At 39.7% G+C, this 16,568-nt stretch overlaps 2 protein-coding genes across 2 annotated transcripts in view; both read right to left on the reverse strand.

Annotated features, from left to right (window-relative positions):
• Nucleotides 1–16,568, reverse strand: part of RABGAP1L (RAB GTPase activating protein 1 like) — a gene marked incomplete at its 5' end in the record, with an annotated part of 208,595 nt that overhangs the window by 131,795 nt on the left and 60,232 nt on the right. The gene's annotated exons all lie outside the window — the stretch shown is intronic.
• On the reverse strand, nucleotides 14,793–16,335 carry GPR52 (G protein-coupled receptor 52; the record flags this gene model as incomplete). Its single annotated transcript, XM_080348752.1, has 1 exon — nucleotides 14,793–16,335. Exon 1 carries the CDS (start codon nucleotides 15,876–15,878, stop codon nucleotides 14,793–14,795), a length of 1,086 nt encoding a protein of 361 aa, XP_080204878.1. The 5' UTR covers nucleotides 15,879–16,335.

Below are 16,568 nucleotides of genomic sequence, written 5' to 3' on the forward strand. Positions count from 1 at the left end.
AATACCGTGGACAGCCATTATTTCCTATGTATGGGGTTTTCTGCACTAAACATGTAGACTCTTACTAGAATTTGAAAGCTCTGTCCATATAGCTTGAATATTATTCCTATCTTCCTATCCACCTAGGAATACCACAAGCATGAAAAACTAACTGTACTTGGAAAGCATGGGAAGTGTGAAAAGGTGGGTATTAAAAAGTTGTTAATTTTTCACCGTCCACAACAGCAATAGAATGAAACTCGGCACAGACAGCGTAAACAGGATCCAGGCTCTGTCAGGTTTGGAAAAGGTGTAGCTAGTGGGGACAATTATAAGAACTGCAGTTCTACAACTAGATTCTTCTAGAATGCATTATTCCTCTTGACAAAATCTCATCACTGGCCCACTAAAGACCTTTGTTCATTCCTCAGACAATGGATGCTGCTCATCTCTCCTCTGCAATTTTGCTTCACACCAAGAATTACCAAGGAGCAAACAAACAAGGTGTCCCCAAGCAACTGTTTCAGCCGTTAGTTTTCTAATCCTGTTTCACAGTTATTAATGCTCAAATCAAGATAGCGCGTACAAATGTAACATTACCTACTTCTAAGAAAACTCTTATTTCTAACATCATTTTGTTACACAAACTGTGGAACTGAAACAGACACAGTGAAGGGATGGATGTTGTCTACTTCTTGGTATTCACAAAAAGTCAAAAAAATTCTCCACTGGATGATGGAAAGAGGTAGAAAAAACAAACACTGTTGTTTCCAACAGAGTAGAAATGCGATTTATTCCTCCCCACCTGCTACCACCCAGCAGTATTTTAAAACAACATCATATATATTAGATGAGTAGTAGCATAAGTCACCAGCCCTATCACCCGTTCTGGACACTGGACAAAAGTGTGACCGCTGAGTTGAAGAGAGCGGCCCGCTTCCGAAATAAATTCCAGTAAAAGGCAGCTCAGCAAGACAAAGCTCTGCAGAAGACACGCAATAGATGCTGCCCACTGTGAAAGCAATGGGAAACACGCACTGAAATCAGTCATTGTTTCATTTGATTCCATTTTTCCACACACTGTCCGACCTCTCATCCAATTCTTTCGCACAGTTAAAAGCTCCCTTTTGGAGTACAACTCAATCTTTCAAATGTGTTTTGATCAACAAAAACTTACTTGGTCTGCAACTGCTAACTAAGCTTTAATTGTTCACACCCTGGAGAATGCCAGTTCCCAACTGAAACTAAAAAAAGTAGTATGAAACATGGTATTTCACACCAATATCATTGATCTACGTTCAGAAAGGTTACTTAACATTTCTATTCTCTTCTGATCTCTAGCAAACTGTAAACAAGCACTAGGTAGGAAAGGCAAGGTCACAGTATCCTAACACGTAAGGTGTGAGGTGCTGCCCTCTCCAGCCACGAGGGGCCACCTAAACGTGGCTTTGGAAACAATTTCAACAGCCCAGCTGCTTTCAGGCACCTCTTAAAACAGCTCTTGCTCCTCCAGTCACGCTGCTCCTGTGCACGATGCAGAGCACCTTGTTAGAACAGCCTGGAAGCACTTGAGGGCGACTATATGGAAAATGGAGAATCGGGAAAAGAGAAGATTGACAAAATAGGTGGTATTAAAAAAACAGAAATCAATGAAAAACAGGAGGAAAGGAAGCAAGCCATTATGCTGATGGATCCATTACATTTAACTCATAATGGTATTTACATCAGTAGCATAACCTTCAATTCCAGGAAGACAGCTCGACAATTGGAAATAAAGATGAGCTGTAATCCCTACTGTTAGAAGAAAATGATCACATTTCAAGTCTCAGTAAGTTTATAGACTATCTGTGGAGATTATTTACTTGTTACTATTAAATCCACAGTTGTTGAGTTACTTGACTGTGAGATTATGGGTTGCTCAGGTCTACTTAGGAGCCACACACGAGCGTTTAGGAACCTAACTTTAAATCCCCAGGTTTCTAAGTGCTGTTCTTTCTCTGTTAGATTTTCAAAAAGATCACTATATGCAAAGCTCTAAAAGCCTCAAATAGTCCTAGCTATCTCTTATTATTTATTGCCTCTCTAATAGAATGACCTTTAAGTTTGAAGATCTTACCCTGTGGGTATCAACCGTATAATGCCGAGGTCTGGAAGACAGAGCAGATGACAAAGAAACACCGACTGATTCGTGGCTGGGTCCCGCTAACAACGTCTTGCAGTAGATACAAAGATCTCAAGTAGAGATCTGAATTGTTAGAGAGGAGTGAGGATATCGATCAGTCAGAAAACCTCAGCCCAAGATAAACAAGGACAATCAAAAAATGCACAATTAGTTAGAACTCACCTGATCAGCTCTTGGCCATGTCTTAATAACTTTTGTTTGTTTGTTTGTTTTAAACAGAATATAGTACAGGAGCGGTAATTTATACCTGGTGCCAGGATTGAAACAATGTTACTTGAAGTTTAGGTAATATAAACAGAACATAAATTTAGAGAGTGAGAATGTACCCAAGCAGATCAAATTTGGACCCTCAAGTATTTTTTGAAATAAAAAAATAATGATGTGTAACCATGAGAAAAAGCAGCTGTTTAAAACCATTAAAAAAATAGAAAAATGGTTCTTGCGTTTCTAAGTAATCTTCCACTTCATAGGTCTAAGAAAATGACTTTTCATAGGAAATGATAGAAACCAAAACAAGTAAAAGCAAGGATGGCTGACTAAGCTGCTTCTCTTCTCTTTCACATTCAGTCCTACTGAGAGAAATAAATTAACTAATCAGAAGTGTAAAAAAAACAGAAGCCAACATTTGACAACACTGCAAGAAGAAACACCCTCAAAAATAAGGCATAAGGTTTCAGAAAAAACATTCTTCAAACATCTAAAACTTCTGCCTTTCCAAAAACCCCCACGCTGGCTGGACGAAAACGCCATTGAACGCGCCACCGTTGACAAAAGGCTTTGTCGGGTGATGTTTTGTTCCGTTTGCTTCAAGGTTTCTGTACCATTTACCGGCCGAGTTCCAAGGCTGCTCTGGAGTTGGTCCCGTGCACCCAGATGGCAGCTCCGCGTGTGCCGGCTGGGGAGGAAGGACGTTCTCCTTCAGCCTCGGCTCGGGAGCAGCTCGCGGTTTATATAAACCCAACGACAGCCCCGCAGGGAATATTTCCCTCAAACAAACAAAAGCATTGCAGAATTACGGTGCCTCCAGGCCGACCCTCTGACAAGTTAAGGCCTATTTACAACCACATATCGCACATCAAGGTATGTTTGGGCTGTAAGGCGTGGAGCTTCTGCCTCTGTGGTATGAAATGTAGTGTATGTACTCAAGCGTTCTCCAAGGGAACGTAACTCATCACCTTTCGCTGCCTAAAAAAATCATTGCTTCAGGCATTAATTTTGTGAGTTCTGGATTAACTTTTAGATTTGAAATCTTCAGCGCTGCGGAATGTCAAGTCGAAAAGAGCTCAGAATGGATTCATGCCTCTTCCAATACAGAATTTTATCTCCTCTGAATTACCCAACAATCAAATGAGCATGAATTGAAAGTTGCCCATTTTGCAGCCTATAACTATATATTTGATCAAGATCCAAGTCTTTAAAAACAACACACCAAAATAAGAAGAAAAAATAAGAAGAAAAAATTACAATGAAGCTGCTGATCAAAGCTGCTAATCTATTAAGAGAAGCAAAAAAATGAGTCTAAACTAAAGAGTTTTCTAAGCGTTAACACTAAAATTATTGAAAATAATAGTATTTCTGTCTTTTTGTTAGGGTTCAGAGCCAAGATTTTGCTACCGATCTTCTGAACCACTTTTATGAGGTTTTAATGGTTGCCAAGACAGGACAAAAAAACATCGACACAAAACATTAAATTCGTGTTCTAAGTCTAACTGTGAATTCATGGAACTCCAAGAACAATGAAACCTAAATATAACACAATGTATGCTAATATTGCCCTAATTTTGAAACAAAATGATTAATAAGAAAGCAGGTCAACTCCAACACAGCTAGAGATGCTGTTCCAAAGGACCACAAAGAACTGAAGGAGCTGAACTGAGATAAATCATTTTGTCCAGCGATAAGAGCACAAGACACAACCTGAACTTGATTTATATGCATGAGATTATTTTGTTGTGGACAGTAAAGGTGGCAGGAATGATAAACTGAAGTGTGACCAACAACATTCTGTTATGCAGAAAGTTCTCACAGGATGAAAAAGGCTTCTATGGCAGTAGTTAAGAATCAACTTAAATATCTAACAAAAGTTCTACACAACAGTAAATAGGTATAAAACCTTTTTAAGATTACAGTCTCAGAGTTATAGAAAAATATGGTTTTCTTTACAAACAAACAAACAACAACAAAAACACCCGCCCACATTCCCTTCAGGAATGAATCCTTTGAGATTTCAAATCTGATTTTGCATGTTCAAATATTCCATCTGGCAAACTGGACAGTAAAAGATGACAGCAACCAAAAAATAAGATTCAGTCTTCAATCAATCTTTAATCTAGTCATAGAATGTCTTAATGCCCTTTATATTCATATGGTCATATTTCACTTCAAAGAAAAACGGCCAATATGCTGTTAAATTGGAAAAAGAAGAGCAGTTCAATGCACCACAATTCAGGGGGAAGGGAATGGCTCAACAAAGGAACTATAACAAAATTTAGCCAAGCTCTTTGGAGTTCAGATACAGAAGTCCTAAAATAATAACCTAGAGTTATACTTTTTAAACTGTCATACGTTTACCATAACAATTTGCGTTTAAAGTTATTTAATAACATGAAATCATATAGCATAATATTTTTACAACCAGCATTTTCACGTACGTGGAAAAATACTGGTTTTAAATCCTGCCACTCAATTTGCTTATTCAAAAATCAGACCGAAAGCATGAAGTGCAACGCAGTAAAGTGGAGCTGAGCATTCTCTCCCTTTGTTGCTTTCATGGTCTCTGCTTTTTAGCAGTAGGAGAGATGAGAAAGGTGGTTTTCTGAACATACATTAACATACCATCGTCAGCTCAGCACACAAATACACACAGTTGCTTCATGTGAGACTTCTGTCCTGTTTGCAACACTTCAGCTGCCAAACCAAACAGAGAAAACTCGGCCAAACTTCCTTAATATTCCAAGGTTGCCCTGAAGTCCATGGGAAATCTGTTTGCAGCAGGGACAAAGGGCTGGACCAACATATTTATTGTTATCAATACTAGTGAGCTACCGCTTTTAAAAGCTGCAAAAATGCTTTTGGATGAAAACATTGTAAAGATAAGCTGACTTCTAGACTGAAATTTGTATGTATGAATGCAAACATTGTTAGCAGGCATGTTTGCAATGCACGCTACCTTCAGTTTTCATTATTTTACATTACCAATAACAAGAATGTTTCCAAGAATAGGGGGGAGGGAAAAAAAAGAGCATAAGCTAAATATCCACCTGAAACTTCAAAATGTTCTGCACAAGCACATTGTTTTTCAAACAATTATTACTTCATAAGGACGAAAAATAAAAATACCCATGGTCTCGCTGGTTTCGGCAAGTTCATTTAAATTAATCTACAAGAAAAGGAACAAGACAAAGTCATGAAAATAATTTCAATAGTGACATCCTAAGCTACAATTGCGCCCAATATTTTCCACATCTTGGATCCATGAACAAGAGGAAGAGGACTCGAACTGGCCTAAAATGCAGCGATACATGGGACTGCAACACAGGGAAACAACTTGGAGCACAGAGAATCCAGGCCATGATTTAGCCACATAGACAAGGCACTTCGCAAAGAAGGGACCAGAATGCACCCTATAAATCAGATTTTATTCACAGGACATAACTATCGATACTGGTTTTAAATGAGAAAATGCTAAGGGCAAACCAGTGTTAACTGATCTCACTGCAAAATGAAAGGAGTAGGATGGAATAGCTTCCCTCTATAAAAAAACTAACGAGAATATATAGTTGTGGAGATACAGACAGGCAGAACAAACTACACACTGTTTCCAACTCTAAATATATCAGCCCCAGTTCTACGGAGATCTAGTTAGAATTCTGCTTTTATTTCTCAAAGGCCAACACGTTATTTCAGAAAATACATATCATGTTGCTGATACGGAGTGGAACAACATGGCCACAATCGACCCTCATCACGGCTCATTAAGATACTTATTTGCCTTACTCACTGTGGGACTTTGTTGTCAGCTTCGCCGTTAACTTCAGGGATTGTAGAAATACTTGAGAAAATACCAATTAGTTGTTGGGAAATGCTAACTCTGTGTCACAGCCACAAGAGGCTGTCAGGGGAATTTTTGCAAGGATTTAGCCCCTCTTCAAATACAATATTGCAGCCTCCGTAGTGTTTTTCCTATTGGTTTGGTACCACCCATTTTCTAGGAGCATGATGAAGATGATGATATGTGGCATCAGAATTAGCAATATAGTCCCCTTCGCAACTCCTTTGTTAATGCTCTTCCAAAAGGTGAGAAAAGATGGGGACAGTCGATCATACTGACACTTATATTGTCATAGCCACCTTCCACACACACTGACACACAGACGCTCACTTGGCACTCACTATTTATTCAGAAAATACAGCTGAAGTAAACTCTGCATTCTTTTCCTGATGCACCAAATATGAAAATAACTATCCAGAGGTGGTATATGAAAAGTAACACAGATGTACGGACACGCCGGAGCAGGAGTGTGAGGTCGGCCTGGGGTCCCTGTGGCATCGCTACTGTCTGCAACAGCAACTGGGCACAGGCACCCGAGGACCAACGGGACAGGCAGAAGAATTTAATACATTATTCCCTGCATGTATCTGAATTTTTAACCTATGTCAGCTTTTGACATGCAGAGTGTCTTCTGTCCCCCATGCTCCCCTGCACCTGAATCCTGCCTTTTCGGGACCAGAAGATCCCAGACAGAGATTGTCCTGTAAAGAAGAGCAGGTCCCCTGTCCTACCCCAGAGCCCCTTCCAGCTCTGCTACCCCCAGGATTCAAAACCCAGACACACCATGGATGCCGCAGCGATGCTTCCTAATAGTTTTCTTTATAATTTTTATAATTATTAATATCTCAATGGTTTTTGGTAGGTCAAAGCTCATTAAAGTACCATTTCCATAAAGTGACTTATAGTAATCCCAAATCCTCTTTCCGACAAGAAACAGATACAATTCATTTTGTTACTGTATGGAAACTAAGGGCTGCTCTTCTTCAGAATCAATATTTGTATTCAATCTCTTGAATTTCATCTGCCCCTTCAAATTCAAATCTTTCCCAAAATAAATTATCAACAGTATTCCTCACATACATCACATTCCAAATCCCTTTTTACCAGAGTAAAAAAATTTTCATCTTGTTATAAATTTATTTTTAAACAAAATCAATACCATTACTACAAGAGCACTTTGCTATGATTTTTATTTTTGAAATGCAGACAGACCTAATGCAGCAAAATTCATAAAATAAGATGATCACCAAAGTACATTTGTATCAACAACCAACCATCACAGACATCCTTTTCCCCAAAAAAGCTTCCCAAGCCAGGATAAACCACAAGAAATGAGCTGCAAACGCACAGGGATAACAGGGACAACACTTCCAACTGTACTTAATACAACAGATGAAGTATCTCCATAAATGGCATCCAAAATACTGATTCACCACCAAAACAGAGTTTCTTTACTTAGCGACCTTGACAAATAAAATCAGTGGCAAATGGTCTTTCAGCCCAACAGAAGCGGTTGGAGAACTTGTCATCTGTCAACGAGGCTTGTTGCCAAGACATCTGAAATCTAGTAAACAAGGTACAGCAATAGCATATTTTAGATACAATGAAATGCAGCCTCAATAGATTTAAGGCTAAATGGAGTTCCCTTCAAAGACATCATCTTCCTAATATTCTTCTCAAGGTTTTTATAGGAGTCAAGTGAAGAACACATCTACGTAACAGCAAAATTCAATTTCTAATTTGAAATGGAACTCAAAGGAAATCTCAAAGCCAGAGACCAAGTAAAGCAGAGCCAGCAAAAGAAAATAATTAATTGGTCTCTAAAAGTCCTAAGTTGAAAAATCAAAAATCTTAAAAGCAATTTAATTACTATAAGATATAGTTACGCTTATATTTATCAGATCTCTATAGATGATCTTCATAAGCCAACACAAAATATTGCCTGGGCAATATTAAGTAGCCAATATTACAGAGGAAATAGTTTGAGCTAAAGGCCTTTCCTGTGTAGGCTCGGTTTGCTGCTTTGGCTTTGCTAATGTTAGCACACACTGAGCACTTCCCCAGCTCTATCCACAAAATGGTCCCAAAACCCTTGAAGTGAAGAAAAAGCTGCCACTGAAACCTTACCATTATATGACTGTTTACAAGCCTTATGCACAGGTGCATTAAAACTCTTCATAAAAACTGTAGCGCCCAAAATGTGATTATAATAAAATTCTCTTATGAAGATCCTGTTCAGCATAGATGAAAAAGACTAATTTGTTCGTGACCTAATAACAATTCATTACTCTTTTTTTTAAGTTACAACTACTTTCCTTACCATTAAAAACCCTACTAAATAAAGCTCTAAACGAAGCTGAGGCTGTTAAAATCATTATTGCCTTCAGCTAAGCCAGACGGGTAACTCCACCTGCTAACACCACATGTACAGGACACGCACAGCATCCAGCCACGCCAGCGTTCTGTACCATACAGCCCTACCCACAGCCAAAAATGGGGTTGTACAGCGTTTTGACTGACCTGCAATGACCGAGGATGAGGAGGCGATGCAAGGAGCATTTCGTTCTGCTGCTGGAAGGGTAACACTTCAAAGCACCCCAGATGTCAGCAAAGAATGGGAACCAGAAGTTTAAACAGCATGCTGGACTGAGAGAGATCTCAGCTGTAGGTGATGATTGTAATTTAAGCACAGGTGTGAAATGGAGATAGGGTAACACAGTAGCATTAAAGTAAAATACCAAAATGACTAAATTAAGGTCACCTGGTGTCATGTTTGCCCTCACAAAGCCACCACCTTACCTGGGCTCACCTGATGGAGTCATTTTGCACCAGATGAGGAGCAGTCCATGTGAGGAACGGTCAAGCTCTTCTGCCTCAGTACACAGACCCTACATTTGCTTCCCTGCAGTCAAACAGGTGATGAGAACCTGTGTGACATGATCACCTAATAAACACCAAAACCTGTGCTTGCAGCAAGTGTCTGGTTTAGGTCACAACAAATTTACCTGATCATGGAAAATATCATTTGTCCATTTACAATTTTAAACGTAGATCTTACACGAGAGGAACTTTTAAATAATGCAGGCAAGAGCATAAATAACACTGCAGAGATCCTAGAAGCACTAGAAACCTTCACCTGGTACAGCTATTTGAAGACCTTCCTGTCCAAAGTGTTTGAAATTCATAGTAGTACCTGTTTAACAAGTAACATACTTGGTTTTCTACCAGGGATACTTAACCTATTCTTCATTTAAATCTCTCATAAAATGGACTTGTTCTGTGATTAAAAGAATTTGTGCTTATTCAAACAACAAGCAGTATGTATTTCACTTAAAGAAAACAATTAAACAAAAAGCAATGCTGTCAAAATGCAGAAATGCCCTCGCATGATTAACACGGACATCTCTGAGCTTCCCCTTCTCCAAACCTTTACGTTTTGTCACTTTTTCAATACTGCCGCTCGCAAAAATTTAGACTGTGAGCTTTGAGGCAGGATGAACATCGCACAGAAAAACTGAAGCTCTTTTTCCCTGCTAATCACTGCACTGACAAAAGTTTCATTTCGATCTGAATCACCTGCTCTTTGTTCAAACCGAGCAGCCAGTGATTAAAACAAGAAGCCTTCAGCGTTGCTGTCACATTCTTCTTGAGAGGGTTAAGTTTGGCAGCAGACGGCGTAAGACTGTGATAAAACCCCGAAGATCTCCAGGCTTTTTTACTGCCTGAAATTGCTTTTCCAACCCTCCCATCGGCAGAGCTGAAAGCACCAGGGTTTCCTTATAGCCACCCTGCCTTTCACAGCGTTGGACAAAGGAAAAGTCCAAAGAAATGAGGGCTGTACAAGCGATGTTTTGTGAGCGTTTCCTCCAGGCTGTGCTGGGGCACGGAGCCATTAACAGCTGCTTCTCCATTCACATACTGTTCCTTCAGCACTTACAGCTCAGATCTTATTTGCTAGAAGAATATTCTTAATATCCGATGGAGGAAGGTGGCATTTTATTTAAGATTGACTAGAAAAATTTGTGAGTAGGAAGCTACCGTTAACTATCCTTCTACATTGCTTTCACCCCACTAATCTACAATAATGACATAACCTTTTGTTAACAATTTAAAATGTTTAATGACTGCAGACGTCTATGTATAAATGTAGTATATATTAAAAAAATTCAACATGTCTATGTTAAATAGGAAAAAAACCCACAGATTTTACTTGGACTTCATATTTGGCTCAGCAAAAATCACGTAATCTTTGGAAAATAGTATCTCCAAGTAATGTTCCGGGCAACGCTGACATTAGCAGGAAAACACCACCCCAGTGATGCTTCCCTTTCTGGAAAGGCCTAAAAATTAACTGGCATCTTGTTAACAAAGTCATGTTTGGTTTTGCCATTCAAATGACATAAAATATATTAATTAAAAAAAACCCCTAGTTCAGTTCTTTACTAGAATGACACACCGCTCCATCTGTAAAACTGCCTAAAGGGACACAGAGGTAACAGGGGGGATGAAGTCAAAGGCTTAAACTTCTCTTGGTGCCAGTGATAACAGAATGGAAAGACGTGGATTATTAAAAATAATCGTAAAAACAATGTAAATGCTATTTTTAAAAGGTCTTTATAACCTGTCTCTAAGAAACATGGCTCGATAAAGCAAAACACTCCAAACAATGACAAAATGGATTCTTAAGCAGAAATGGGGAAAAAATATTGTTACTGTAAGATAATAAGTTAACTTTTAAAAGACAGCACTCTGCTTCTCATTACTACAGGTTTCTTTCCCTTTAAAGAATAGAAAGTTAAGAAGGAATTCATGTGGTCATTCCAGAAAATAAAGAAGCACACAGAATTTGATGTGGAAAAAACTATTCTTGTGGCAGCACTTTTGCTGCCATCAAACCATTTGTTATTTTACTTTTCCATAGGCTGAAGATATGAGGTTCCAAACCAGCAACTCAATCGACCTGGACAGAGGTTCCGTTACACTATGGGCGTGAGCACTGCGGAGAAATGGAGCAGCACATCATCATCTACCTGCACGAATTTCAGATATATATATATATATATGTTTTGCTTACCTATTAGGTATATCTCTTCACTTTACCCTTTTTATTTCATATTTAACATAAGTTTTCAACTCATGGCTACTTTCTTTTTCTTTTTAAGGAACCTAGAGTTTTAGTGACTCCCTCAATGTATCTGTATATGGAGAGACTTTTATTATTACCTATAGTATCAACAACAATTTTTTGATATGGATTTCTTTGCTCACTGGCAGGTCACCTATTTACTAAGTATTTCACTAATCATAAAGATCTTTAGGCACATGGAAGTGGGATACGTGCTCCAGATACCAGCTGTAAAAGCCTCATTCTTTAATCAAGATTTTTATACCAGAACATGAGACTTTATATAATGACAGAGTGAAAATCAAAAGTGACAGATTGGGTGGCTTTTTTTAATCCATTGAAACATCCAGCCTTATAATTTTGGAAGAGGATTCAGCACCAGCTGGAATCCTCAGACAACATTAGTAAAACAATAACAAACCTCCCTCAAATAAAATTTTAAACCATGAATTTAGAAAATGCTTTCAAAAAATAAAACACATGGACTAAATTTAACAATTCCTGTGACCGACCACCAGGACAAACACCATCACCTTGCAAACAGCGAGAAGAAACGCAGTATTCACAGGGTGTTGAATTTGACAGATTCCAGGCGACTGGGATTTACAGAGAACAGGTTCAAGTGGGACTTTACAGCAGCTGAAACTCAGGGTCCAGATAAGCAAATCAGCTTTGCACCAATAATGTTAAGTGACCATTTAAGAATAAAACCCCCAAAAAAGGACAAAGAACTTAGGAACCTACAGTCTGTTTGCAGGGTACTGGATTTCTACTCTAGTCTCTCCTTCCAAGGGCGGCCTGAGGAAAAGAAAATATTCAATCCCACCTGCGAACTCCAGGCGATGGTGGAATGAAAAGTATTGCTAATTCTGCCTTTAGGGCTGGCGAGTAAACCTTGTGCCGCGGCCTCTGGAGTGAAACTCCCTTTTCTGACCCACCGTTTGCAGGCAATAAAGCTTTGAGTTGATGGGCGCCAACTCTTTGTTGAGGTTCTACAAGCAGGGTTTGACTAAGGCACTGCCGATCCAGAGGAGTTTGCTTCTGTTAATTCTACGTATTTGCAGTTATAATATCACGCTAACAATGAATCTACTGCCTTCAGGCTGGGCTTAATAAAAAGGTTAGTTCAACTTCAAACATTTCCTAGAACTGTTCTTGAACTTCAGGAGGTCCCACAGAAACTTGTTACCAGGAACACCAACAAAAATCAGGAGCGGTGAGTGGTCAGATCTGGAGCACAGACACAAAACTACTTTATTGGTGTGAAACCAGCCCCTTGCGTTGTGAGAAACGAGATTACTTCATTGTTCCTTGTCTAAGTCTTGCATGCTGAGGACCTACTAAGCAGGAAACAATGGCAAAGTGGTGACAAAACGAACTGAATCCAAGTTGTGTTTGTAAGAAGAGACGGGGTTACACAACCTCAGAGAGCAGCAGTCAGCCAAAGAGAGCCTTCCCAAACAATCGGCAGCTTCTCAAAAGAAGGCAGCCGACACATTCCTGTAGACATGGAGCATTACAAGATACATGCAAAAACACAACTCATTTTTCCACAGTATCTGTCAAGGCTAATCATTAGCAATGGCTCAGATCAGCTAGAGGAATGTTTCAAGTCATATTTCAATCTGCTTTTAAGAGTGTACAATGCTAGAAACTGGTATATAAATGTTTAAGATGGCAAGGAAGCAGCTTTGAGTTTGGAGTTTAAATTGTTCACTCCTGAGCCCCAACCCAAAAGAACTTCCACAGCAAATGGAGCATGACATCAGGGAACTAAAGCCAAGGCTGGTTTTGATATACATAATACTACTTTATTCCATTGTTTCAACTTTCTTACAGGTTTAAAAAATGTACAGGGGTTCAGAACCACCTCAACAGAACAAAGAATACATCATTAAGGGAGATCTAGAGTCAAACCACAAGTGTGCAAGCGTGGTTAGCTTCCATTACAAAAAGTAATAGGCACAATCTTTACATATGTGTTTTGGTGAAAGAAGGAATAATAGTGCAGTGTTAAAAGGCACCAATAATCAATAATTGGGCCTTTTTAAAAAGCCAATAACCATCTAAGAAAATTACATTTGGTTCAAAATAATAATTTAAATATGTTATTGACTAGCATGCATCTGAACCCCTGGAAATTTATTACACAAACCTAATGTGCGCCCTTGCAAAATAAAAAAGATTTCATCAGTGGACCTGAAAATCAGTTCAGTACAAAAGGAAATACTGAAGCTTTTTGCCCGTATTTAATACTAAACTGTCTTGCTCACCTCCTCCAAGAACACTTGTCTAACAAACAGCTATTCAACAACTGCACAGAAGTATTTCTCTTAAAGCAAGTGTAATTTTTCAATCCTGTAGCATTGACCTATTCCATGTGCTAGGAAAACATTAGGCACAGACCACAATTTACATTTTCTCTAAAAAAAATACAGCATGTGCAAGCTAGGTTCACACAACGGATTGACAGCTACGACAGTAAGCTATTTAGATTTCCCAAAGATAAGGGTTAGTTTTAATTTTCTAAGCAGTGATGCGCACCGTTCTGTGCAATTATCATATTTGCATTAGGATTATCTGTGTAGCCGATAAAGGAGAAGCTTTAGTACACCCTAAAGGACACTACATCGATACCGTGTGCTGATTTAACAGGATCAAGAGAAGGAGAGATTGAAGAAGTCCTTGTCCACGGCAGCTGCAGTTACTCAGCCAGCCAGGAGGGGCTATTGCTTTCTGCAGGATAAATGGTTTGAAACTCGGTTACCTCCTTGGTGCCCTCAAACTAACCCACTCGGACGCGATGGGATCTAGGGATGCACAGGATGGAAAAGAAAAAGGGGAAACGAGAGGGAGAGCTTCTGTGGAATTTGTACCAAAATGTGCCATTTAATCCAAAAGCGTCATGCCCAGTGTAGGTTTTATGCGTTGCGGATTGCTCGTACAACTGAAAATTGTACAAGATGTGAGCAGAGATAGAGCTGATTATTTAGCTGCAATATTTACTACAGTCCTCAAGTATATAATTTACGGATAGCCACTTACTGTGTTGCTGATTGTTTCCTCTTAAATATATTTAAATTCAGAAGGCTACAGTATATTCTGACACAAAGATAGTAAGACAACTTTTCTACAAGGGAGAAAATAGAAGGTAGTAACTAACTTATTTTATGAGGAACCTCCTCTGATGTGGTAGTTATTTCATGCCCTTTGGAAGATTTTTAGTTCTGACTTTCTCGGTTGTCTCTGTCGAATTGCTCTGCTCACAACTGCACAAGAGCTTTACCCCAGCTCAGCGACCCCTCTTACAGCAGCCTTCGCCTTCTCCGCAATCACTTTGAAACTCACTCTAACATCACAGCAAACTATTCAAGTAAACATTTCTCTCCTGGCAAGTTTCCAGGTACAGCAAATACTATCAAAACTCCGCGTTTGATCGCATGCGCCAGTTTTCTTTAAATGGAGCAGGAATTAGCCCGTTTTCTCGGCTTAGGGTCCCGTACGTCCCTGTCTTTTAAACACATACAAGATGAACATATTGTCTCTGACAGTCTCCGCAGTCCCAGCCTGAAAACGCTGTTGGAGAGGCTATAGATCACACAGTTGCAGAAACTATTGCTTATAGCAAGCCACGTCGTTAAGAAGGAAAGCGCTGGGTTTTCCAACACCCTAGAGCTCTCCAGCAGAAAGTATATGATATAGGGGAGCCACAGCACGTAGAATACACTGGTTATCCGAAACAAGACCATGGCATAGCGGCGATCGGGGCTGTGCCCAGTCTCCCCAGCAGCATCCACTTCGTGGCTAGGAAATCGAGCTCTCCGATCGTTTATCTCTTTGGTGTGCTGCCGGCAAATTTTAAAGATGTGGAAATAGGTGAAACATATGACAAAGGCAGCAGGAGCGTATAGTAAGCACACGATAAAGCCAGTGAAATAGGCATTAGTTAGCCAGGAGGTAGCACACCATTCAAAAATATCTCCATGGTAACCAGGTTTTCCCCAACCAAAAAAGGAAGGCAAGAAGATCAGACAAGAGTATATCCAGATCAAAATGATGCAGAGTCTCAAGCGACAAGGTGTGACCAGCTGGTTATAGGAGAGAGGCTTTGTTATAGCGAGATAGCGATCCACGCTGATGCAAGCCAGGCATGCCATAGATACGCTTTTTAGCACTGAGATGATATATCCAAAAACTTGGCACATCAAGGACTCGTGGACACCTGTTGAGTAGTGGAGCAGTGACAAAGTAGGTACCAGGCAGCTAACTCCAACAAAAAGATCGGCATAGGCCATGGTCTGAATAAAATAGCTGGTGGTGTAATGATGCAGAAGTGGAGCACAGTGAAAAACAAATATCACAGTTAAGTTACCCGCAATAATTAAGAATGTTAGCAAGACAATAACAACTGTCTCAAGGATACAGATGTCAACTGCATTGTAGTGACCAAATCCAAGAGGGCAGGAGAGATGTTCAGACACGTTCAGAACACTACTGCTCATATTCAGAGTCCTCCATTCAATCCATCGGGACTGGTTCATGTTTTGTGACTGGGGACCACTGCAATCTGAGCCGTAGTGAGCAGATGACCTGCTGAACAGCAGCTACGCTCTGCTTCAGCGTCTCACGGTCTCTCTTGGTAGACACTGCCAGTGCTTACATTTGGGAGGGTTACAGTCCCATAGCTGTTGATGCCTCCTCAGCATCAGGGCATCACCTCTGGCACACCTTAGCTTTAAGGAAAGAAAGAAACAAACAAACAAACAAAAGAGAAGAAAAAAAAAAGCCAGAAAGAGAAAGGCCACTGATCAGCTCCTCCAGTGCTCTTGACCAATCTTTAGCAAACACAAGGCACTTCTAAAAGAAACAGGTACTGTGAAATATGGAAATAAAAACTGACCAAAGAAGGAGACACATTCATTTCCCAGGGAAGGAAGGGGGGGGAAATCTCTGCTTATTTTCCTGAGAAAGTCATTTACTTTGGAATATAATGGGGTGAGGGGGGGGAAGAGAAGGAGGAACCCCAGTACAGCTCAGGTTTCCTTGACCAGCAGTTACTGGAGATTATCTTTTTAATGTCCCAATTCAAATCACAGACTGACTGGAGAGTAAAGGAAAAAGTTCATCATCTAATGCTGTCTTTTCTGGCTCCATTCAGGAGTCGGTATTCTGTATTATCCATGCTATTCATTGGAAAGGTAAGGAAAACATCTTTGTCAAGGTTAATTCCA

Source organism: Nesoenas mayeri (assembly GCF_963082525.1).
Source record: "Nesoenas mayeri genome assembly, chromosome: 8".
Lineage (NCBI taxonomy): Eukaryota > Metazoa > Chordata > Aves > Columbiformes > Columbidae > Nesoenas > Nesoenas mayeri.